This window comes from Ovis canadensis, chromosome 1 (assembly GCF_042477335.2).
Source record: "Ovis canadensis isolate MfBH-ARS-UI-01 breed Bighorn chromosome 1, ARS-UI_OviCan_v2, whole genome shotgun sequence".
NCBI lineage: Eukaryota > Metazoa > Chordata > Mammalia > Artiodactyla > Bovidae > Ovis > Ovis canadensis.
Window position 1 is genome coordinate 6,746,001 of NC_091245.1, and position 23,307 is coordinate 6,769,307.

At 53.3% G+C, this 23,307-nt stretch overlaps 1 protein-coding gene across 3 annotated transcripts in view; it reads right to left on the minus strand.

Annotated features, from left to right (window-relative positions):
• Positions 1–388: 388 nt before the first annotated feature.
• Positions 389–23,307, minus strand: part of SH3BP4 (SH3 domain binding protein 4) — a 99,119-nt gene continuing 76,200 nt past the window's right edge. For 2 of the 3 annotated variants that reach the window (XM_069584805.1, XM_069584814.1), the window contains 4 exons: positions 21,502–21,752; positions 13,788–16,147; positions 3,530–3,718; positions 389–2,313 (listed from right to left, as the gene is read on the minus strand). In XM_069584805.1, coding sequence (XP_069440906.1) covers positions 2,089–2,313; positions 3,530–3,718; positions 13,788–16,147; positions 21,502–21,619 — 2,892 coding nt within the window. In that variant the 5' untranslated portion in view covers positions 21,620–21,752 and the 3' untranslated portion in view covers positions 389–2,088. Of the gene's footprint in view, positions 2,314–3,529; positions 3,719–13,787; positions 16,148–17,070; positions 17,223–21,501; positions 21,753–23,307 lie in introns of all 3 variants that reach the window. The other variant, XM_069584823.1, reaches the window with a different exon arrangement.

Consider the following 23,307-nt stretch of genomic DNA (forward strand, 5'->3'; position numbering starts at 1 on the left):
AGTGAGGTGAGGGCAGGGCCTCTGGGAGTCTGTCTTGCTCTAACCTGATGTCCACACTCAGCTGTGTACGGTGGGTGTGGGATTGGCCAATTCCAGGTGCAAAAGACCGAGAAAAAGGCAAGCCACCTGCACTTTTGGGTACTCTGGGCCACACTGATTCCCATTAGCCAGCAATGGCTGAGATGCCTATATTCCAAGAGCAATTAAATCAGCAGCAAGAAAATAAGATCCTCACTAACCCAAATGTCACCCTGTCATCTATGTCATGTCACCTTGACCGTGGTGGGGGGGCAGAGTGGGGAAACAGGACATTGTTCTGTGCATAGATACACTGTGTTTTGTGCTTTATTTAAAGTCTGGTTGGGTACAGAAACACGCACACACACAGTTAGGTTAAAATATCCAAAGAAAATTTACTGCAACCTTCGTACAATTGAATTTGTGCTACAAGACACGTTGCATAGGAAACTATTTAAAGCCCCTGAGGAAAAAAATCTCCGCATTTAAGGTGCGACTGGTTTTGTTTCTTCTTTGGGGAAAAGTGAGAGAGGCTCTCTGGGAAGACTGAAGGCGGAGAGTGGCGCGCAGAATGTGAGATGATTTCGCGGGATGATGGGGAGGGGAATCGTGGGGTGTCTCGGTCTTTGCAGCATAAAATCTGTAGTGTTTTTTGTTGTTGTTTTCTAGCTGTGGGTCTTCCGAATCGGAATCAATATCTGTAGAAGAATGTTTTAGCCCAATAAGGGATTTACATGGATTATACTAAGTAATTAACGCGCTTCCAGCAAGCAGATTTAGAGAATGAGATTCCGGAATCCCAGATGGCTCATGGCTCATGTAGGCACGGCGCGTGGCCCAGCACCTTCCTGGGCATCGACTCGATAGACCCTCCAGATGCTTCTTCATGCCCATCCCTCACTTTCTTCTGAGACGACGCAACCATACGACTGCAGAATTCAGCCCAGCAAGGTGATCTCCAGCCATCAAGTCATCTAGGCAACCGTCAGCCAAGTGTCAGATTTTGTTAGAACATTTTCAGACAATGGTCATCCTGCTCAGATAATCTTCATGCTGCTTTTTGTCTTTAAAGATTTCCCTATGCTCTTTATTTCTAAGGAGAGGAGAGACGGACAGACTAGGAGGGGAGAAGGGCTCCATTTCAGGTGAAGTGGAGTTTGGCAAATGCCAGCAGGCGTCTCTGGACATCGGCATAGGGTGTGCTTGTGGTGATGTGTTCTCTGTGCCCAGAAGAGAGGCTGTAAGCTCTGCAGCAAGCCTTCCGTGCCCCCAGGAGAAGCTGGGCATGGCCTCTCAGAGCTGCAGGGACCACTTGGCTCCGGGTGGCGAAGGGCACCCAGGCAGGGGCTCAGAAAGGCTTTACCTGTGTCGTGGCCGATTCTTCCCGCAACATGAGGCCAGGGTTGGAAGGTAATAAAAACAGGAGGGAAGCGTAGGACCAGGACAGCCTCGGAAAGAACGGGCAGGCACCGACTGGACTCGTTTACTGAGACACCACATTTCCTATTTGATTTCTTTTTCACACACAGCCAAAAGGGTCCAGCGCCTGACAAGTGCCTTCCTGTGCTCAGTGGTGAAATGCAAAGTGTGTCCGACAACCAGAAACGCTCCCACAACCCTTAAATACATATATACATCTGTCACATAATTTAAAAAGGTCTTTATAGAACATAAAAACCTCAACAGTATCTGACCCTAAGAAGTGTTTTTTTCTTTTAATTTAGGGTCCAGTAAAAAATTAGATAACCACCTTTCTGGTACGCCCTACCCCCATACTTAAAAAAAAAAAAACAAAAACTGATTTTAAATTTAAATTTATACTTAACAAATAGAAAGCTATTTGATTGGCAACTACCTGCAGTAGAAATTCCCTTCGGGCCTCCCCCACGATGGAGAAGGCAGGTGGAACATCATACATGTGCTTGGTCCTGGGTGAGGGTCCAGCTGGGAGGGCCCCTGGGTCTGTCTGAGCAGCTGACCCTCCCTCCCTCCCCGTGCCACGTGCCCGCCCGGGCATCTGGGGCAGACAGAAGGTCCATGCCCCAGAGCAGCAGGAGGTGGGGGACCTGTTCAAATCACGAAGTCATCATGGTCCACGGGACTGAAGGCAGAGGCTCGCAGGATGTCCAGGGAGTTTACCAGGATCAGGGTCCCCGTTAGGTGCTTCCAGCGCTTGGTGATGGGGTTCTTCATCTTGTCCAGGCCGATGTGCAGTTCCTGGATGACATCCCGGTAGCTGTCCCCGATCTGGTGGCTCCAGGTGAGGAGAAAGTCGTAGGCGGGCTTCCACATGGCCTGGATGGTGCAGACGTCCAAAACCAAAAGAGAGAGCAAAGATTAGGGGACGGCGAGAGAGCTGGTCTGAGTTACCTCTCCTAGTACCAGCATCATGAACCCCAAAGCAGAGTCGACCCCGTCCTGGGCTAGCACATTTCAGAGGGGAAAAGGACTCACTTTGCGTGAGAGCAGGTGGGCAGTGCTGAGAGTCAATTACCAGGTAGGTTGATAAGAAGTCCAGGGTCCCCGAGAAAGACAGAGGGGTCTGGGGCCCTCAAGGAGAAAAGGACAAGCTTTTTTTTTCCTACTTTGGTTTGTCTTAGTCAATAGAACAAAGTATCTTGCTCAAGTTCATATTTCTTCTTAACAAGAACCCTCTGACTAATCTTGTTATCTTAAGATGCTTATTGCTCTCATCTTAATTTGGGAGTGGGTCTGGTAAAAGTATATACGGCCTCGATAAGACTAGTGAGTGGGGGGCACTCTTCGTCCCCCTTCGGAAGTCTATGTCAGAAGATTTTTTTGTCCTTTTCATACTTTAATAAAACTCTGCTATACAAAAGCACCTGAGTGATCAAGCCTGGTCCCTGGTCCCGAAGCTAAATCTTCTCCTTCAGAGATCATGAATCCAACACTGTTCACTGTAAGCTATCAGTACCACGTAGTGGCCGAGCCAACAGAAGGGGTCTCTTTCCTTCCAACCCCCATAGCACTTTCCATTTATTTAGAAACTCACCACGTCAATAAAGGATGCCCTTACCCTGGGGACTTCCTGCTTCCTAGGTCTCAAGAGCCTTTCCGTCTTTCCAGAAGCTTAAAGTGACCTCCACAAAACAAGTGAGAAAACAGATTCTCTGAGTAGGGACCCAGCCAGCCTTGGCTGAAGCCGACAGCACACCAGGAGCTGTCCACCCAACCCTGTGCGGGGCAGAGCCCCATCGTCCCGCGTCCTTCAATTGGGCCGAAGGTAATTTAAGATCAGGATCAGTGAGGGACCGGCAGTTCCAAGGATGCTGTTCCAATGTCCTGCCTGACCGCAGAGCAGCCTCGCCACCACCCAGGGCCTGGCTCCCAACTAAAGATCCCGAGAAGGACGGATGTGCTCCCTCTCGTGAGCCTCCTCTGCACTGAGCACTTGCTTCCACCCTTCAGCATCTGTCCTCCTAAAAAGGCTCTAATGTAGATGCCGTCACCACTGCATTTGACAGGTGGAGGGAAGGGCAGCCGGGCTCACCTCACTGTCCACCACCCCGTTCCTGTCCCGGTGGGGAGACTCATATGCGTCCATCTGCTGCTTGGACACCTTGGCGAGCTTCTCGGCCAGCTCCCGCCAGCGCTGTGCCACCTCGACCGCCGTGGTCAGGAGCACGAAGTCTTGGATGAGTCTGACCACCAGGCCCTGGCAGTCCATCTTCAGTAAGGCCTGAGGAGGAAGGGGCGGGGATGAGGCAGGGCTGAGAGCAGGCTCTGGGGGCCCGGGAAGCCAGCCCCGCAGAGACCACATGCTGATTCCCTGGATGCTGTGTGGCTTGAGCACCCCCTCTGCTGGAACCCACGATTATAGGATGTACTGGGTCCCCCCACCTGCACATCCTTGCCCTCCTGGAACCTCCTGGTGTGACTGTAAATCACAGCAGGGTCTTTGCAGATGGAACCAGCTACCCAGTGGCCCTGGTGGACCAGGGTGCGTGCCCCTCATCCAACGACTGGTGTCCTTATGCAGCTGGCGTCCTTATGCGGAGAGAAACACACACGCAGGGACAGAGGGAAGATTGCAGGTGGGGACAGGGTGATGCAGCTACAGCACTGGAGCCCCCAGGAGCTGGGAGAGAGGCACAGACAGACCCCTGCAGAGCCCCCAGAGAAGCCAGCCCTGCGACAGCCCCAGACGGAGGCAGGATGAACCTCAACTGCTTGGAGCCTCCTGGCCTGCGGTTCTTCCACTCGGTAGCCCCAGGACACTGATGGGCGGGGTGGGTGAGATGATGGCTGTTCATGTGTTCCCACCGCCACTGGGGAAACTGGAGAAGTGATGCGCTTGACCCAGACGGCCAGTGCAGGACGGTCTGGGCGCAGAGCAGGACAAGCTGCCGTCAGCAGGTGGCGAGCCCTGACTCACAGAAGAGACGCAAGAGGGGGCTCAGATTGGGACCTGGAGTGCAGAGCGAGGTCCGGGACCTTGGGTTTTGGAGACACACAAAAGGCTGGGATACAGGGAGGCTGAGAGAGGCCAAACCATCAAGAGTCTCCAGAGTCGATGGGACCCCACCCTTGTCAAAACCGTGACAGATTTCCAGTGTGTCTCTGCACAGGGCTCACTAACTGTGGTGGAACGCGGGGTCAGGAGGAGAGAAGTGCTGTCAGCTGGGAAGGAGGCAATGGGCAGATTCCCAGGCCACGTCCCCGTGTGACCCGAACAGCATGTGGCCCCTCCTTGGATGTCATCCCCCATCCAGGTGAGGGGCTGGTCCATTGGGCAGGCTTTCAACACAGGGCTTGCTGCCCCGGGGTTCTGTGCAGCCACGCTGGAGGCGGGGGTCACAGTAACATTTCTGGCTTAAAGAAATGAATCCACATCAGTATTGCAAACCCACAGGTCTGCTGTCTCCACACGTCACCCCAAGCCACACGGACGTCTGCTGGGTGTCGGGCTGTGGGTCCCACGGAACCGGCACAGAGCGGGGGACTGTGGTGGCCAGGATGGAGCGCCAGCAGGAGGAAAAGACTCGGTGAGGACCAGACCCACCTAAGCCACAGAGCCAAGGCTCACCCCAACCTCAATCACCCAGAAGATCCCTGGATTACAGCCTAATAGCTGCAGAAGGGAGCCTCCGGGGCCCCAGAGATGGGGTCTGAGATGCCCTGGGGCCCTCGGACATCAAGGATGCGACTGAAGAGACACTGAGACCAGGCCCTGCCTCCTTTCTGTCCCTGTAGACTCTGTCCAAGCACCTGAGGCTATCACTTCAAGGCTCTGCAGAAAAAGTGCTAAAAACATCAAGACACCTACCAGCCAGCCCCTCCCCAGCTGAGCCAAACATGCTGTTCGCTTCAAACATTTTGTGAAGCTGTGGGCAGCTTGGCATCCGAGCAAGGTCAGTCTGCTGGGCTGCTACTTGAAAGAACGCAGCTATTTTAGACTAAGCGTTCTCGTTGAAGCTTTACATTTATTTGGGGGAACTTAACAAAATGAAGGGACAGTGACTTTGGGCAGGAGGGCTCGCAGAATGCATGGGCATCTCAATCTTTACCTTTAAAACATAAGCTCATTCTGAGGCCATCCAGGGTCCAAGGGCTTAGCAACTGGCTTTAAGGTGGGAAACCAGAAGAGAGGACCATGTGGTCCTTTTCTGATTTTTGTCTTTATAAATAAACCGCTATCATTGAGTCCTTCCGGTGAGCCAGGCATGGGGCTCATCTACTCCCCAGAAGCCCCATGGAGAGAAGAAAAGCTCACTCCAGTTTGCAGATAAAATTGAGAGGACAGGGTCCAGTGTTGGAGCTGGTCTGGCCTCCAGGCAGCCTGTCCCCGGCTCCCACTCACTGTGTGGGCTGCGTGGTGTCTGATTTATAGACCCTGTAGACACTGGGTGACTTGTCCAGGGTCTCATAGCTCGAGGGGACAGGAGTGCTGCATGGTCTGTTTTATAGACCCTGTAGATGCTGGGTGGCCTGTCCAGGGCCCCATAGCTCGAGGGGACTGAGGGGAGGCAGGTAAGATTTCCTGGCACTCAGGCCAATGGCCTTGCCAGCTCTGTGGGCACCACGTGACTTCAGGACCCATGCATGAGGCTTCAGCGCGATGATTCAGACATTTCAGAAACTGGTCTCTTTGGATTTAGATATCTTCAAGTGACATTGTTTGAAAAACATTAAACGTTTACTAGATTTGTACTGCAGAACATGTTCACGGTATGGGGGGCGGGGATGTGTGATAGATTGGTAGAATTCAGGATTTAAATTCTTTTGCTTGAATAATAACAATAATAAAGAAAACATGGTCCTACTGTACAGCTCAGGGAACTATAGTCAATATTCTGTGATAAACCATAATAAATATGAAAAAGAATGTCTCTCTCTATATGTATAATTGAATCACTTTGCTGTGCAGCAGAAATTAACACAACACTGTAAATCAACTATATTTGAATAGTAAAAAAAATTAAAAGAAAACTTTTGGCGTGGTGTGGTTTGAGCCCAGATGCACAGGGGAGGCAGGGCCCCTGCTAGCCACGCCTACTGTTCTGAGACGGATCCAGCCGATCCCCAGTGACAACGCCCCTCCCAGGCTTCCTCATAGCGTCCCAGCAGCACGTGTGTGCTCAGCTGCCTGTTTTCCAGGTAACAGAACACTTCAGAGTCACCTGCTTCTGATTCGGGGATCCCTGGTGGGGGTGTTCAAAGCTGCTCTCTCCTCAGGGTACAGGGCACAGGGACAAAGGTCCTGAGGAACTCAGACCCTCTCTCTGGCCCCTGAGTGGCTTCAGCTGGGACCAGGTGCTGCCCACACCATCGCCAAGGGGTAGTTCATACATTTTTTTTTTTTTTCTGAAGGATGCATTTTGGGTGCCCACCAAATCTCAGAAATGACATTTTTTCAGCTGCAGGGGTCTGGTTCTGGAACCTTTTCCCTGTGGCACCTCTTTAGTTTCTGCACACACAAGTTAACACAGGTAATCGCAAGGAACAGAACACACCCAAGGAAGCAAAGCACAAAACTGGCCCCAGCTCGACTCTCAGTAGCTGCAGTGACCGTGCCTTAGGTCAGGGTGGCCAAGCCTGCTCTGTAGGGCGAGACAGGATCTGTTTCTGGCTCTGCAGGCAGGGAGGGGGTCTCTGCCTTGGCTACGTGACTGTGGTGGGGCGAGAGAGCACAGTCAGCACTTGAACAGGTGGGCTCGGCTGTGTTCCAGCAAAACTTCCCTTACAAAAGCAGCTGGCCCTCCGGACAGGGTGCCCATCCCCGTTTGAAAAGACATTCTTATGAGAATACGACAAGCATCATTCTGCGGTATGCTCATTCCAAGCTTCCACTGCAGAGGTTCAAACACCAGAAGGGCCGTCACCATGGCAACCCTGCTCCTCCCTGTATTAGCGCCCTCGGGGCTTCGGGACCACCTGGCAGGAAAGAGCCCAGAAACCTCCCTAAGTGTACAGCTGGTAGGTAGCGGCATCCTCTTCCGGGGGAGAAGGTAGTTTTGCTCCCATTTCAGAGTCCTTCATCCCAACCTCTCCAGCCCCAACTCTCCCTGATCTCAACACTCCCCTTATTTCCATTCGCTTCTCCAGGTAGGTGTTGATTTCACCTACGACCTTACTCCTAAAACCACCACCTGCCTAGACTTGTATTCTATAGCAACTTACTCTTTTTTCGGAGAAACTCCCCCCGAGAGCCCACAGCATCCTTCCCTCCCGACCCTGGACTCCCACCGCCACCACCCGTGACTCCTGGTCACCCACCCCGACGGCTTCGCTCCTGGCGGCCCCAGAACCAGTTCTGATTGCTGGCTTAGGCCCCTTCAGGAGAGGTCGCCCTGTCCACAGCCTGGTTCCTCCTGCAGTTCCAGCCAACTCTCCGTCCTTCCCTCCCAGCCCGGAGGGCAGACTCCTTGCCGCTCCCTCAGGGTGTAACTCCCAGAGTGAAGAATAGTCTTAACGTCGAAAGAGTGTTGCTAAATGAAAACATTTCCAGTTCTTACAGAGCTAGGTTTCTGAGGGGTCTGTCTGCCACCCTCCACACACATGTGCGCGCGCGCGCACACACACACACACACACACACACACACACACACGAGATGGCCGTCACCCAAATCCTTACCGTCCTCGAGTAGGAGCCAAGCCCTCCCCTCCACTCACTGTAGTCCCCAAGTCCTGGAACAAATACACAGCAATGTTTCTCACCTGGATTTTCAACCACACTCAGAAAACTCTTCCCCAGACCCACAAAGTGTGCCAAAAGCAGCATCAATGCCTTAAAAACAGAACACACTCTGCCATTTCTCAGCCTCACACCTGCTGCGTGTTCAGTCGCTTAGATGCATCCAACTCTTCCGCGAGCCCCTGGACTGTACCCTGCCAGGCTCCTCTGCATATGGGATTTCCCAGGCAAGAATACTGCAGTGGGTTGCCATTTCCTTCTCCAGGGCATCTTCTTGACCTAGGGATCGAGTTTGCATCTCCCGTATTGGCAGGCGGGTTCTTTACCCCTGAGTCACCTGTGGAAGCCCTCTCACTCTAATAAAACAAAACAAAATCCCAGACGTGGGAACCCAAGGCTCAAAGAGGCGAGAAGGGTGCACACCCACCAGCAGGGGCCACTCAGTCCGGTCACTGCAGAGACAGAGATGGACACCGGTGGGCTTTTAAATCATCCCCCGTCACTCTCGCGCCTTGCTCGCCTCAATGTGACTCCGCTGCCACAGCCAACGCTGGCTCCTCCTCCTCTGGAGGGTGCCTGCAGCTGGCAGAATGCTGTCACGAAACAGAGGGGATGAGCCTGCAGGGTCGCGGGACCGGGACCTGCCCCGGAGCAGCGCTGGTAACGGTGAGGCCGGGCGCCACGGCTTTCCTGGAGACGGAGGACCAGAGCATCTGCCCAGCTGGGGGCGGCAGCTCTGCATAGACCCAGAGCCGCCTGCTCACATGCTCCGGGGAGAGAAGCTGACCACAGACAGTGCAGGGCAAACCCAGGGAACAGAGGAAGATCCATGGTGTCTACACTGCAGACCGCTAACACAGGCTGCTTTGGAAGACGGGCCCGGAGTGGGGGCCTTCTGCTGCTGTTTCTCAGGACTGGCAAATAACGATGTAAAAAGAGCATCTGCCATCTTCACAAACAGAAATTCTAATGAGGACTATCTTCATTTTGGAAAAAAAAAACAAAACTGGGATGAGCCACAGCAGCGGGCCAGACGCAGGACCCCGGGGAGCTCTGAAGGTCAGCATGGCTGTGCACGTGGCCTGGGGACCACCCCTCTGGGCCACAGCACAGACCCGGAGCCATCCGACCCCCACCCAGCATGGCAGGACGGAGAGAAAGCCCAGGGCCTCCTCGCAGGCCGCCCACCCTCTTGCCAAGGTGGGCCAGGCCAAGGGTGGGGCGGTGGTGGGGGGCACTGCCTGTCAGCCACGTGGCTCGGAGGCTGGGAGGTGACAAGGTACAACCACACAGCTGGGTGGGTCCCCAAGGAGAAGGACACACCTGGGTCCCCTTCCCGTCCCCTAAAACACTTACCCCATCCCCCGGCCCAACCCTTAAGGAATAAAGCACGATGTCATCTAGCCTGGGCCACCCCCACCGTCAGCAAGCGGTCATCTCGCCTTAGCCCAGCCTCTGGCGCTATCCCACCCCCTGTCCCCTGCACCCTTGGCCCTTGCCCATGTTGCGCCTTCAACCCAACAGCCCCTCTCTGCTGGGTGGGCCGCAGCCCATCCCCGTGTCAGCCCCTCTCTGCTGGGTGGGCTGCAGCCCATCCCCGTGTCAGCCCCTCTCTGCTGGGTGGGCCGCGGCCCATGCCCCGTGTCAGCCCTCCCCCCAACATTTGCCTTTCCCTGGCCCACTCATGTCAAGGGGATCTTTTCTTCGGGGCCCATCACTGATTGGTCCTGCACGCCTGTGGGTGTTCACTCTGCGTCTCCCTCAAGGAAAGGCGCAATACCCTACCCCCAAATAAGGGCACAGCAGACACCCGAAACATGTTTCATGCACATGGAGTACAAACACCCGCCCTGGCTGGACGGGGCGGCTCTTCCGAGCTCTGTTAGAAGCCGCAGCCATATGCCCGCCACCAGCTCCCCCTGGCTTGTTTCTGACAACAGAACTTGACTTCAGAAGCTCTTCAAATATGTGGTACCTCTTCCAGCATCTTCCCAACCACAAGTCCCGCCAGCCAAGCGATCCTCAGAGGGGTTCGTTCAAAGCTCTCTCATGCCTGGAGGTGCTCCGCAAGCTCCGTCCATCCTGGCTACTCTCCTCGGGGTCAGCGTCTCGCCTCCCCCCACGTCCACGATAGTCGGGGTGGCGGTAGCGTCACCCGTGTTGGACGGCCATCTTTTGTCAGACAGGCCTCTACTGGAGAGCTGGGCAGGCCGGGGACAGAGGGGTGCTTTCCACGGTGGTTATACCGTGTGGGTGAGACAGGGCCGCAGAGAAACAGCTGGAGGTCACAGCTACATAAGGTGCTGCTGGACCAGCTCTGATATTGAACAGATGCACTAAAACGGTGAAAGAGGAACAGAACCAGAGAACAGAAACACACCTGACCTCAGGAGACTGCGTCCAGGTCAGACTCTCAGCCGGCCTCACTCACTCACTCGTGTGTTCACTCACGTATCAGGTATTTGGGTGTTTCCCGTGTGCCAGCATCCTTTCCCTCGTGGAGTTCATATCCAATTAGCCTAATGATAAGGACCGTGAACACGAGGAAACAAGAGCATTTCGGATGTGAGAGAGCGCCATGAGGACAAAGCTACACACAGGGAGTAACACAGGGAGCCTGGCGCAGTGACCCAGAGGCGCCAGGTCCCTTCATCGAGGGCGGCAGGCAAGGTCTGACAAGGACATCTGAGCCGGATCTGAAGGACATAAAACGCAACCACGTGAAGCTGGAGTGGAGAGAATTCCAGGCAGAGGGAACAGCACGTGCAGAGGCCCGGGGCAGGGGCAGCCAGGTGCGTCCAAGACACGGAGAAACGGCCACCGGTGTAGCCGGTGTGCAGCGGCGGGTACGACCCCCAGCGGCGGGCCAGGCGGGGCCGGGTCTTATAGGGCCTGTGGGCCGGAGGAAGGGGCTGGACCTTGTTCTCAGGGCAGCGGAAGGCTGGACAACTCAGTCCTCGGTTCCTTTTTCTTCTCCTCTGCCTGCAAATGTACTGTCGGAAAACCTTCACCACTTTTAATTCATTCAATCACTGCTTCCAAACCAAGGAGTTATAACTGAACAGAAAGCTACCTTCAAAACGAGAGGGGTGGGGAAGAGGTGGTCTGCCTGTGACAGGGCTGGAGAAAGGGGGACAGGTTAAATCAGCCACTGAGGCCACAGGAAGCCTGACTGCCCAGTGATTTGTTAAGTCCCTGGAAATAAAACACCTGGTTTCCAGCGACTCCCCAGACACGCTGGGATAAATCAGCCTGTGGTTTCTAGAAGTTTGGCCAACCATTCAAACCTGCCAGCCCACAAGATGAGGCGATAGGAAAGGAGCTGGGGAGGGCGGGAGAGGGGAAACACTGCTAAACCAGTTCCACTGTGGCACCGCAAATCCAACCTTGTCCCAGGGCCACGCTCCTGCCAAGGTCGGGTTTCATTTCCTCCTTGCCTGGGAGTCCTGGTGGGTGCGGGGCTGGCAGGGGATGGGGGGAGGTCCGAGTTGCACATGGAACCCCGCTCCCCTCCCGACTAACCCAAGGAAGCGTCCCGAAAAACCCGCTCTCAGAAAAAGCTCCCCAAGTTGAACAAAAAGATGAAAAGAAACAAGCTGGAAATGGAAGCTGAGCGCCACCTCCTCAGGCCGCCCAGGTTCATTCATCCTGCCCCATTCAAGGGACAATTTCTAGCTGTGAGGAAGGACCGATTAAATACCCTTCATGGTCCATGAACGCACATCATTCCACCATCCAGGAGGATCCCTGCTGGTGGCTCCCTCCTGCCCCCCTGCATGAGGTCCATCCACGAGGGCATCGTGCAACTCAGGCTGGACACAAACTGCGAGAATTGATCTCACGGGTGGGCTGGCGGGATGAGCCCTGAAGGGGGGCCCTGGCTCCTTTCTGTGTGGGAGCCCCATCCAGGGCCTGGGCAGGTTCCTCTGTTGCCCATCCCCCCGACTGAAGCTACCATCAGTGATGGATGCCCTCGGTGACCTCCTGGTTGCCACCTCCAGGTCCGGTCTCCCTCCTGCGGGCAAAGTCAGGCTCTTATCCCGTACCGTGTGTCTGGCACTTTGTATTATTGTGGGGCCACTTTCACGGGGTCTTTCTTGATGCCTTGCTTCCTGTGAGGCTGCCGTTCATGCTCCCTGCAGCAGGGGCCATGCCCCCGTGGACCGTATCCCTTTTGCACACCCCAGCCCCAGAGGGCAGCACGGGACGTGAATGCAACACCTCCATCCACGCACACACCCTCACACCCACACAAACACGCCGGGCCCATCCATTCCAACAGGCACTCACTCAGAATGGCAGGTGCTGGGGGAAGGAGGGGAGTTGAGGCGACAGAAACGCAGGGGCGCTGGGAGTCATACCTTACAGGGCTTAGGAGGTGAAAAGGGCTGTGTGGAATGGGCGGAACGAGGAAAAAAATAGGTTATGACCGAGTCACCGGCTTCCCACGGGAACAAAACTAGTGGCATGTTCGTATCGGGGGACAGGGAAGGGAACTGAGTCGGCTTCTGTTACAGAAAGAATCAACAGAATGTCTGCTGGCATGAATTCAACCAGGGATGCCCAGAAGGCATCAAGCTTCTCCCAGGTAACTGCACCGGCAGTTAGAGTGACCAGCGCAGAGCCCAGGCCTGTGAGAAGCTGTGAATGGGTAAGGCAGGTGCTTTCCAGTTGGTTTATAAGCTCTAACCAGCAGGGGGCGCTCTAACCACCCCCTCTTTACTTAGGATTCCAGTTCCCAGTTGTGCTGGCAAAAACAGAGGCTGTCCTCACTCGAGTTTTCTGAAGGAAATTACCCTGAATGTTCACTGGAAGGACTGATGCTGAAGCGCCAAGAATACTTTGGCCACCTGATGAGCCGACTCATTGGAGAAGACCCTGATGCTAGGAAAGATTAAGGGCAAGAGGAGAAAGAGATGACAGGGGATGAGATGGTTGGATGCACTGCCCACTTGATGGACATGAGTTTGAGCAAGCTCCGGGAGACAGTGAAGGAAGAGGCAGCCTGGGGTGCTGCAGTCCATGGGGGTGGCAAAGAGTTGGACGTGACAACAACTGAACAACAACAATAACAACCGCAACGTCACCCCAAATCAAACAGAAGCAAAACGGAGGAAGAGGAAATGATACTGAGGAGGGTAGAACCTTCAAGTAAGAACCAGAGAGAAAAATTCACATGGTGATCAAGTTAGACTTTGGGGCAGTGGTTCACCAAACTTTCATGTCACAGGTCCCCCTGGAGATCTGAGGAAAGGATGGATTTCCTCCCAGGAGATCCAAACAGGAGCGGGTGGACACAGGGCCCCCTAGTGCCCCAACCCCCACATCCGGCAGGGGGAGATGCATTCTGACCTCTGAGGAGCTCACAAATTCAGCGGGAGGAGACCTGAACGACCCTCACGCCCCGGTGGTGCTGAGCTGTTTGGGGCTCCCCTCCCCGAGGCCCACGTAAATGCCTGTCCCCAGGTGTATGTTGAGTGTCCGGGAGCAGAGAGGGGCCCCAGACCCCGGGCCCAGCGACTGAGGAAACCACTCCTGTGCCCGTGTGTGCCAGGGCTTTAAGGCCAGACTGGGCCCCCAGCCTCCGCGAAGCCGTGCCCCGCCGGCCACTCACCATCATGAGCTCCTTCTGGAAGGACTTCCGGTCTTTGTTGTCTGCGTTGTTGCAGTCTTCCTTCAGCTTCTCCAGGACGGACGCTACCCGCTCGGGCTCGCTGTCCAGCTCGGCCCGGCAGAAGAAGGTGAGCGGCAGGTCCCCGTAGCCCAGGGCGTCCGCGAAGGAGCGCCAGCTGCTGACATTCTCCATGAGCAGCGTGCGGACAGAGGCGTAGATGTAGGTGAGGAACTTGCAGGGCCGCAGGATCTGCTCCAGCAGCGCGGACGTGCTCAGCTCGGGCCCCGCCAGCAGGCTGGGCCGCGCCCTGCCCACCACCAGCACGTTCTTGGCGTGCACCAGGCCCACCCTGCCCTGGTGGTAGCCGATGTACCACTCCTTTGTCCAAAGCTGCCCCTTGAGCCGGATCTTCTCCTCGCTGAGCAGCGCGATGGCGTCGCCCTTCTTGTACTCCAGCAGGTAGTGGTTCTTGCTCTGCCGCACCACCGTCTTGAGTAGCTTGCCGAACTTGAGGCTGGACACGGGACGGTCCTGAAACGTCGGGTACTTGGTGGTGGCGGCCAGCGGGGACAGGATAATCTTCCCCACCTCGTTCTTCTTAAGGAAACGTCTCTGCCCGGATGGCTTGATGGCGCTTTTGGGGGGCGGCTGGGGGGTCTGCACACAAAACTGGGTGAGGATGGCCTCCTGGTCGTCTTTCACCTGAACCCGCAGCGTGAAGTCAGAGAGCTCACTGGGGTTCTGGCATGTGATGGGGAAGATGAGGCGGCTAACCTTGCCCAGCTTCACCTGGAACCCTCTCACGGCCTTGGCCTGATCGCTGGCTTTGACCTCGTAGTTGGTCATGTTGGAAAACACACAGACTTGGAGATCCTGGGGCCTGGACAGAACGAACTGGTGCTTGCCCCAGAGTTGCAGGGCCACTGGGGCCGGGGTAGGGGCCTGGCGGGTGACCTCGCTGACCAGGAGGGTCTTTGGGGCGCAGTCATGCCCAAAAATGGTCACCACTGTCTTGAAGGACGGGTGGATGTGTTTGGGGCCGTAGAGACCCACGGTGACTTTTTTATTGATGAAGTCCCAGACCGTGGAAGGGTAGAGGATGTTTGGGCCGTGGGCGACGATGGCCAGGTACATACAGGGCTCCAGGTTGTCCAGCTGGACCTGGACTGTGTCCCCGTAGCTGTAGGCGAGAGGGATGGGGACGTAGGGCCCCTCTTTGGAGTCGCTCCTCAGGCACTGGAGGCCCACCGTGCTTTTGCTGAAAATGTCGCTCTTCACCTCGGCTGACACCTTCATCTCCAGGATGAGGTGGGTCTTCACCTCCAGGGTGCTCAGCTTCACCTCCAGCACTGGGCTGATGGAGCTGCACCGGTCGCTGTTGAGCTCCAGCGGGGGGTCCAGCAGAGCCTTCATGGAGACCTGCTGCATCTCCCCGGGAGCCACGTGGCCCTCGGGCACGTGGATGCTGATGTTGGCGTCAGGCAGCTGGACGGCGCCCCCTGAGCTGTCCAGCTTACACACGATGTTCGTCTCTACCGCCTGGGTCTGGCCCCACCCAGGGCTCTGGCCCAGCAGGTCCAGGTCGTGGCAAGACCGGGCCAGCTTCCGGTGGCTCAGCCAGGCGGCCCGGAAGTCCTCGCGGCTCTGGAACTGCTCGGGGGCTGGCGATTTCAAGCCCGTGAAAAACCCTGAGGACGCGGGCGCATCGGACTTGGCCTGGAGCACGGAGAGCTCCGAGAGGCTGTAGGAACGCTTGCTTCGGAAGAAAGGGTTGTCCCGCTTGACGGGCGGCTCCGCAGGGACGCGGCCGGCGGCCGGCAGCTCATCGAAGATGTTGCCGGTGCTGTTGGTGGTCGCCGAGCTGGACTCGGTGAAGGAGGACGTCCCCGTGTCGAAGAGGAGCAAGTCCACGGCGCTTCTGGGCGTCAGCTCGTCCACGCTGGGCATCGCCGGGATGTTCCCGTTGAGAAATGGGTTCGTCTGGACTCCGCTCCAGAAAGGATTATTACTGTAGGCTTTGCTGGATTCCTTCTTGGCATCCGTCCACCCCCCGAGCAAATCGAGCTCCTTGGCGACTTCATCTGGGCTGTCTGGAAGATTGTCAATCATCCCGCTGTCGCTGAGGGTGGAGTTCCGGTAGTTTAAGGGCTGCACGTAGGAGGAGGGGATGTAGCCCATCTCCGTGGTGTTGTGCGCGTACCACCACTCCCCGCCCGATGTGTCCAGGACATACAGGTGGTCGCCCTTGGAGAACTTGAGGGTGGTGAAGTTGGTTGGGCAGTAGTCCTTGATTGCAATCACCTCCTTCGCGTTTCCAAAGGGTGTGGGATTGTCCACGAGCAAGGCACTGGGAGAAGGCACTGTGCAAGATAAAGAACAGGAGGTGAGGGTGGGCTCCCAAGAAGAGGCAGAATGTTGTCCCAAGCCACAAAGAAAAGAAGCCTGGGAAACCTTCACCCCCGACATGGAGACAACAAGCCAGGCATAATCGACAGAAACCAACCAGTGAAATCTGGGGTCTGATTCACCTGGCTGATTCTCCCCAAATTCCATCACATCCCAATCACAGTCTAAGTCAGGTAGAAAGCCTCTCCACCATCCATAGAAACACAAATTAGCATGATAGAATTATCCGATGTACTGGGTTTTACCATAAAGCAGGCTGAGTGCTGAAGTATTGATACTTTCAAACTGTGGTGCTGGAGAAGACTCTTGAGTGTCCCTGGGACTGCAAGGAGATCAAACCAGTCAGTCCTAAAGGAGATCAACCCTGAATATTCTTTGGAAGGACTGATGCTGAAGCTGAAGTTACAAAAATACTTTGGCCCCCTGATGCAAAAAGATGACTCATTGGAAAAGACCATGATGCTGGGAAAGACTGAAGGCAGGAGGAGAAGGAGGTGGCAGAGGATGAGATGGTTGGATGGCATCACAGGCTCAATGGACATGAGTCTGAGGAAGCTCCGGGAGATGGTGAAGGACAGGGAAGCCTGCAGTGCTATAGTCCATGGGGTCACAAAGAGTCAGACATGACTTATTGACTGAATGACAACTGGGGTTTTGAACATCTCCTTTTAACTGGACTTTTCTTGATTCAACTAACTTACTGGGACTGCTGCTAAGTCAAAAGAGAAGTTGAAAATGATTTAGAAAAACAGTGTTAAATGACCCAATGCGTGTAACCAAAGACCAGGAAAGCCCTCCAGCAGAAATCTCTTTGTGTCTAAAAACCAATTCCACTCTCTCCCTTCCAAATAAAATACATAAACCGAGGGGAACGTACCCTTGATAATCAGACCCGTTTCCTGGTTCCCAAGTTGAACCCATTTTTCATCAAACTGTTTATATGAAATAAGATTTTTGAGTCGGGTCTCTTTCAGCCTCTTTTAAACAATCGTTCAGAAGAACACCATGAAATCATTTCTCTCTCATCCCCTGAAAATTAAAGGTTGAGGTTCGGTCATAATTCACGTTCTTTTGAACAACTCTTTAAGCAATCTGAAAAAATGCCAACACTTTAAACAACTGACTCAAGCTAATTTATGGCTCTTGGTGTCCAACTATGTGTTACCAATGTAGACAGCAATTGAAACAGCAGAAAAAGAAAGTCATCTAAACAAGTAGGATGTGTTTTGAAAAATAACGGATAATTAAAAACCTCCCATAGGCGACAAAGTACATATACCTAAGTAGAGGATTAGGGTTAAGAGGATGAACACATTTCTTTCTGATGGAAATAACCCCATATATTGGCCCCCTTCCTCACCCCAGCTGTGCCTTGTTTTACAGAGTTTGCTGCCTTCCTGTTACAGATAAATGAAAGCAGATTTTCTTAGTTGTCTTAAATGAACAAGCAAAGACAGGACATTTTTAGTGGAATTACACTTTCATCTTGTCTAATGTATGACTAAGTCAACAGATATACTAGTCTATCAAATCGGCAGTCCTGCCAAAAAAATTCACCTGCCCATTTCCCTTTCCTAAAGAAAATAAAAATAAATTAAATTGTATAAAGGAAATGATAATGAATTATATTGTATTTCTTCAGCAAAGTCTCAGGAAATAAGGTAGGAAGTTTCTATTTATTTACACTAACTAAATTACAGAGATATGCTTGGCAGGGTGTGTACCTGGGCCTTGGGGAGGCTGTCACCTACCACCAAGTCTGGGGTGTCAGAGAAAATCTGGCTCTGGGATCATCAGACCTGGGCTTTTAATCTGCACCCTTAGGGCTTCCCTGTGGCTCAGCTGGTAAAAGAAACCACCTGCAATGCGGGAGACCTGGGTTCGCTCCCTGGGTTGGGAAGATCCCCTGGAGAGGGGAACAGCTACACACTCCAGTATTCTGGCCTGGAGAATTCCATGGACTGTGTAGTCCAGGAGGTCACAAAGAATTGGATTACGACTGAGCAACTTCTTTCCCTTTCACTTTAGCAGCTGTGGGATCTCTGGAGCCTGGGGTTGTTCATGATGGATAAACCATCTATCCTCAGTGGGCTCTGGTAAGGATTAAATGAGATGATGCCTATGAAGTGACGGAAATAATAATGCTTAGTCCAAGCAAAGGACTCACAAAACCAATGAACTTATAGTTACTGCAGGGACAGTTAGGGAGTTTGGGATGGACATGTACATGCTGCTATGTTTAAAATGGATAACCAACAAGGACCAACTGTATAGTACTGAGAACTCCGCTCCATGTTATGTGACAGCCTGGATGGGAGGGGAGTTCAGGGCAGAATGGATACACGTATATGTATGGCTGAGTCCCTTTGCTGTTCACCTGAAACTATCACATTGTTAATCAGCTATCCCCAATACAAAATAAAAAGTTTAAAAATTAAATAAAGCAATAAACATCTCGAGCCCCCTCCTAATTTAATTTTTCTCCATAGCATTTATCATCAACCAATACAAAATGTCCCTACATATTTATTTTGGTTTTGGGGGGAGGGTTCCATTGCCCCACTAGGCTGTATGCTCTGTTAGGGTATGTCTTGCTCACAGTAGTTGCTTACAGCAGAGAAGCAACATCCATGTTACTGAAACAAGGTGCTGGCCGAAGTCAAAGTTAGTATTCCCGTGGCTTTGCCCTTCTGTAAAATCACACCGGAGAGAAATCACTTAACACAAAAAGGAGGGAGTGAATAAAAACAGCCAAGCCAAAGATAACAGCTTCGAGGCGGGGTGGGAAGAAGGGAGCTGGGTCAGCTGAGGTCCAAGGATAGCATAAGATCTTCCCCGCTACTTTGTTTTCCAGTCACAGGCTCCAGGAACACAAACAATTTTTTGTTTCCTTGACACATCTCATGAAAGTGTCACATAAAAATTAAAAGTGTCACATGAAAATTAAAGAAAGTTGGCCGGCTATTAAAATCTTGTTAGACTTCCTCAAAAGTTATATCCCTATTACGTTCCTCCAGAATAATTCTCTTACAGTAATATTTTTTTAAATTAACAACCAAAGCGATTAAGCAGGATGTAGCCTGAGAAAATGTATCAGTGCAAAAGAAGAATAAAAATGGTTTTACTTAATATTCCAAGCTTTCTTCTTAGGAGAGGAGTGGCTACCGACTTCACTTAAGGATGAGGCGCATCTGATGGGAGGCTGCGCCCTTTCTAGTCGGGACCGTGTGGAGGTGGACCGCGGGGTGAGCTCCCTTCTAAGACCTGCCTCTTTATCAGTTGAGTGCCACAGACACCTGGGGACAAGAGGCTGGGACTTCCATTAAGTCAGATGCAGGAAAATCCCTATCGAGTTCCATCTTAATGAATTCTGGAGAGTGCTGCCCAGATTCACAGGTACCTTGATTTTTAATACAAAAAAATATCCCCGAGTATCAGGAGGTTCAACTTACTGAATAATACATTTCCTACCCTTCTGCCTTGGTTCTTATACAGGAAAAAACATTTATCAGGTGTGGAAGACATTGTGCCAGATATTTTGCCTGAAATAAGATCCCACCTTGAAGCTGGCTTTATCATCAGGATGTGCAGGGAGCTGCTGGGCTGAAATGCTGCCTGGGCCACTGGTTGCCCCTTCAGGAGTGTGGTCCAGGGGTCTCTCCCCACTCCATCCCCCTAACCTAACCGGTCCTGCCTCACAGTCCCAGCTGTCTCGCCTGCCTTCCTTCCCAGCTGCAGCATTCTTTTAGGATCAGCGTCATCATCTTTCAACATTCTGCTCTCTTCTCTTCATTTCAACATCCCCAGCCCAAACCCCACAACTTAAGCTCCCAGTTTCCCACTTCAACTGTGAGTAGCTGGGTTATAAGGAAAACAGTGCCTAGTACCCGACTATGAAAAATAGATGGCTCGATTATTTATAGCAACACCCAATAGGTCTGCTGCTCTTATTAATAAAGCCTCCTGCTTCCTTGGGGCTTCAATTCAGGAGATGTAACAGACGCGGGTTCAGTCCTGGGTCAGGAAGATCCCCTGGAGAAGGGCAAGGCAACACACTCCAGTATTCATGCTTGGAGAATCCCATGGACAGAGGAGCCTGGCAGGCTACAGTCCATAGGGTCACAAAGAGTCAGATACAAATGAAGCGACTTGGGGCACACATGCATGATTCCTTGGCTAGTCTTTTCTTTAGAAGAACATTTAAAGCTATACTAAGGGCCACAAGAATAAAGGACAGACAGGAAGAGGAAGAAGTTGAGGATTAACGGAAGAGAAAAGGCAGAAATGTGCGCATATGTTTACTACATCAGGGTAAAGTGTCATGATTTTATCTGGGAGAAGGCAGTTTAGCTCAAGAAATATTTATTTAGCGCTGACTTTGTGCCAGGGACTAATGATATAAAGGTAAAGAGAAAGCTTTTGCTGTTGAGCTGTCTGTAGGCAGCACAGTGGATCATTTCAACAGAATTCACTGGCAAAGTCGACTGATGATGGTGATGATGATGATGAAATGTCAGATGCCAGGAACCTCACAGGAGACACACCATGATGGCTAGTGAGGACAGGATGAATTCTAGGAGAAAAATGACCCACCAGCATCCTCTTTAGTGCCTAAGAATAGACTTCACCACCAGTCCAGTTTTATGGAGCGGCTAGGAAAACCCAGACTCAGTGATTAAACCCCAGGTCCACCTCTAAACCAGGGGTGGGCAAACTCTAGCCCCTGGGTTTGTCAGCTGTTTTGTGATCCAGGTGGTGGTTTTCGTCAAGTTTTGTTGGAACACAGCTATGCCTACTTGTTTACTTTCTTCTATGACTGCTTTCTCGGCACAACTGCAGAGCTGAACAGCTGTGACAGAGGCCGTATGGCCTGCAAGGATTCAAGTGTTTACCCTGTGGCCTCCTCCAGAGAAGGCATGCTGACCCCTGTCCCAGACCACCCTTCCATTCTCCAGTGGCTCTCAGGACCTCATTGGCTCACCACACTCTCCTTCCCCCCGGTTCTCTGTTCCACCACGCTCTTGTCTTAATGTCACCAAAACTCACGCAAAGAGAAAGAATATTCTTCGTTAAGAAGCTGTTTCATTACTAAGCGGAAAATTCAAAACAACCTCCCTGCACATCAAAACCAAATAAAACATGAGGTTGTCGTTCCAGGGCTGAATTCATAACCTGATGAAGTTTAGGCAGCTCAGATTCAGTTATCCGAATGTGAAACCTGGCAGCCTGTAATTAGGAGAGTCTGTGGGTCTTGAGCACTCGTATGTTGCATTTTCTCCCCGAGCCAGCGCCGTTCCCGGGAGCTCACCTTTAACATCATTAAAGCTCGATTCTGAAAACCCGTCGCTGAGGTCAATCAGGGTCCCCTCGGACTTGCACCGCGGGAGGCCGCTGGAGTTGGCAGCCCGGATGCGCTGAGCCGCCATCCTGAAACGCTTTTCCCCAGGCGGATGGGCTAAGGTTTCATATTTCTCTCTCCAGTTATTCCAGCGAGCGTGGAAGCTGCTGTCTCAGGCAACCATGCTGCACGATGGTGTCAGCTTGGCAATGTGCTTCTTCCTGTGAGGGGTGGAAGAGAAAGAGAAATTTCCCTGGAGCAAGTGAAAAGACACGGATTTAAAGAGCAAATCAATGGCAAGAGGGAATCCTCATTCTTCCAGAGGCCGTGTCATTTTTCCTGGCCCAAGAGAACACAGCAGGGCTCAGGCTCCAGCTTCTGTGCCCCGCTTATGCCTGTCTCATGGGTCTCTGCGCGCACACAGTCCCAGCAGTGTTCCCTGACCTGCTCTGTGCACCCCCTCTTGCTAGGGGGCCACAATGAGGTTTGTGAAATCTGCTTGGGCACCTGGCCGGCCCATTCATTATAGCCAAAGAGGAGGACAAAACTGCATCTGTCCACGCTGCTGGTTCCAGGGCTCGGGGAAGGGGGCCTAGAGCTCAGTGTGTGCAGAAAGTGGCTGGTCCCCTTGACTCCAGCCCAGGGCGGGCCGTGCTTCGCATCACAGCAGTGGTTGTGAAGGGCCCGCTCCCTGCCCACACACTTCCCTAGATCCTCCCTGGACCCCCAAATAAACACAACACGACACACACGTGGGCACCTGTGCAGCAAGGTGTTCTCGTGTGACTTCTGCAGACGGAACGCGCTGCATTCACTGAGTCCCCGTGCTGATAGCACACCGGGAGAGGAAGATTTTGTGGGAAAGAACACAGCTTCCCTTCGGAAGCCTCGGTTTTCCTGGAAAAGGGCACCCAGGTGTGTGTATGTGTGTGTGTGTGTGGCAGGGGAGGGGGTGGTGGTTGGAGATGAACAAGGCAACTGGACCAACGGACAGGAAAGGACCATCCAGGAGTCAATGTCAGAGCAGGGAAGGTCACACGGTCTCCCAGAGCAGACCTGGGCCGTATGTTGCTCCGGCTGGCCACAGGTGACCACCGCACTCAGCGGGCAACCAAGGGCAAGTGAATTTCACCCAGTAGAGCCGGGTTCACGAACCCTGGCCGCAGGGCCCCTGTTCCTGGATTGCTCCGTGCACAGACAGCGGGAGATGCATCGTCTTGACGCAGGAGGGTCGCCCTTACTCATGAGCGGGACCTGGAGCCCCAGCACCACCCTGTGCAGCGATGCTGCAGTGGGCAGAACGGAGCCCGGCCCCAGGCTCTGTGTGCAGCCCCAGATTGCTGTGTGTTGTCTGCTGGGGAGGAACCCGTGTTGAGCACCTCACACGAGGTTCGCTTTCATGTTGGTAATGTGGGACAGGGAGAGCGCCGTCCTGATTTGTCTGAAGGAGAGAGAGATAACATGGGGAAGGTGCTGAGAATGAGGGGCCTGACCCCGTGACTCCTGGACCCCCTGCCTCGGCCTCCATAGCCCCCATCAGCAGCCACAGTCCTGGCTCTGAGTGACCCACGGGCAGTGGCTCGAGGGCAGAGTCCGGGCCGTCTCAAAGGATGCCACATTCCTGCACCCTGGGGAGAAGGCTGGCTGTGGGCTGAATGCATCTCCTTTGTCAGCTCTGACACTCTGGAGGGATATCTAGAGATGAGAAGGGGAGGAGGGGATGGGGTGAGGTTAGATGAATCGGATGGAATCAGTGCCCTTACAGAAGGAGACCCC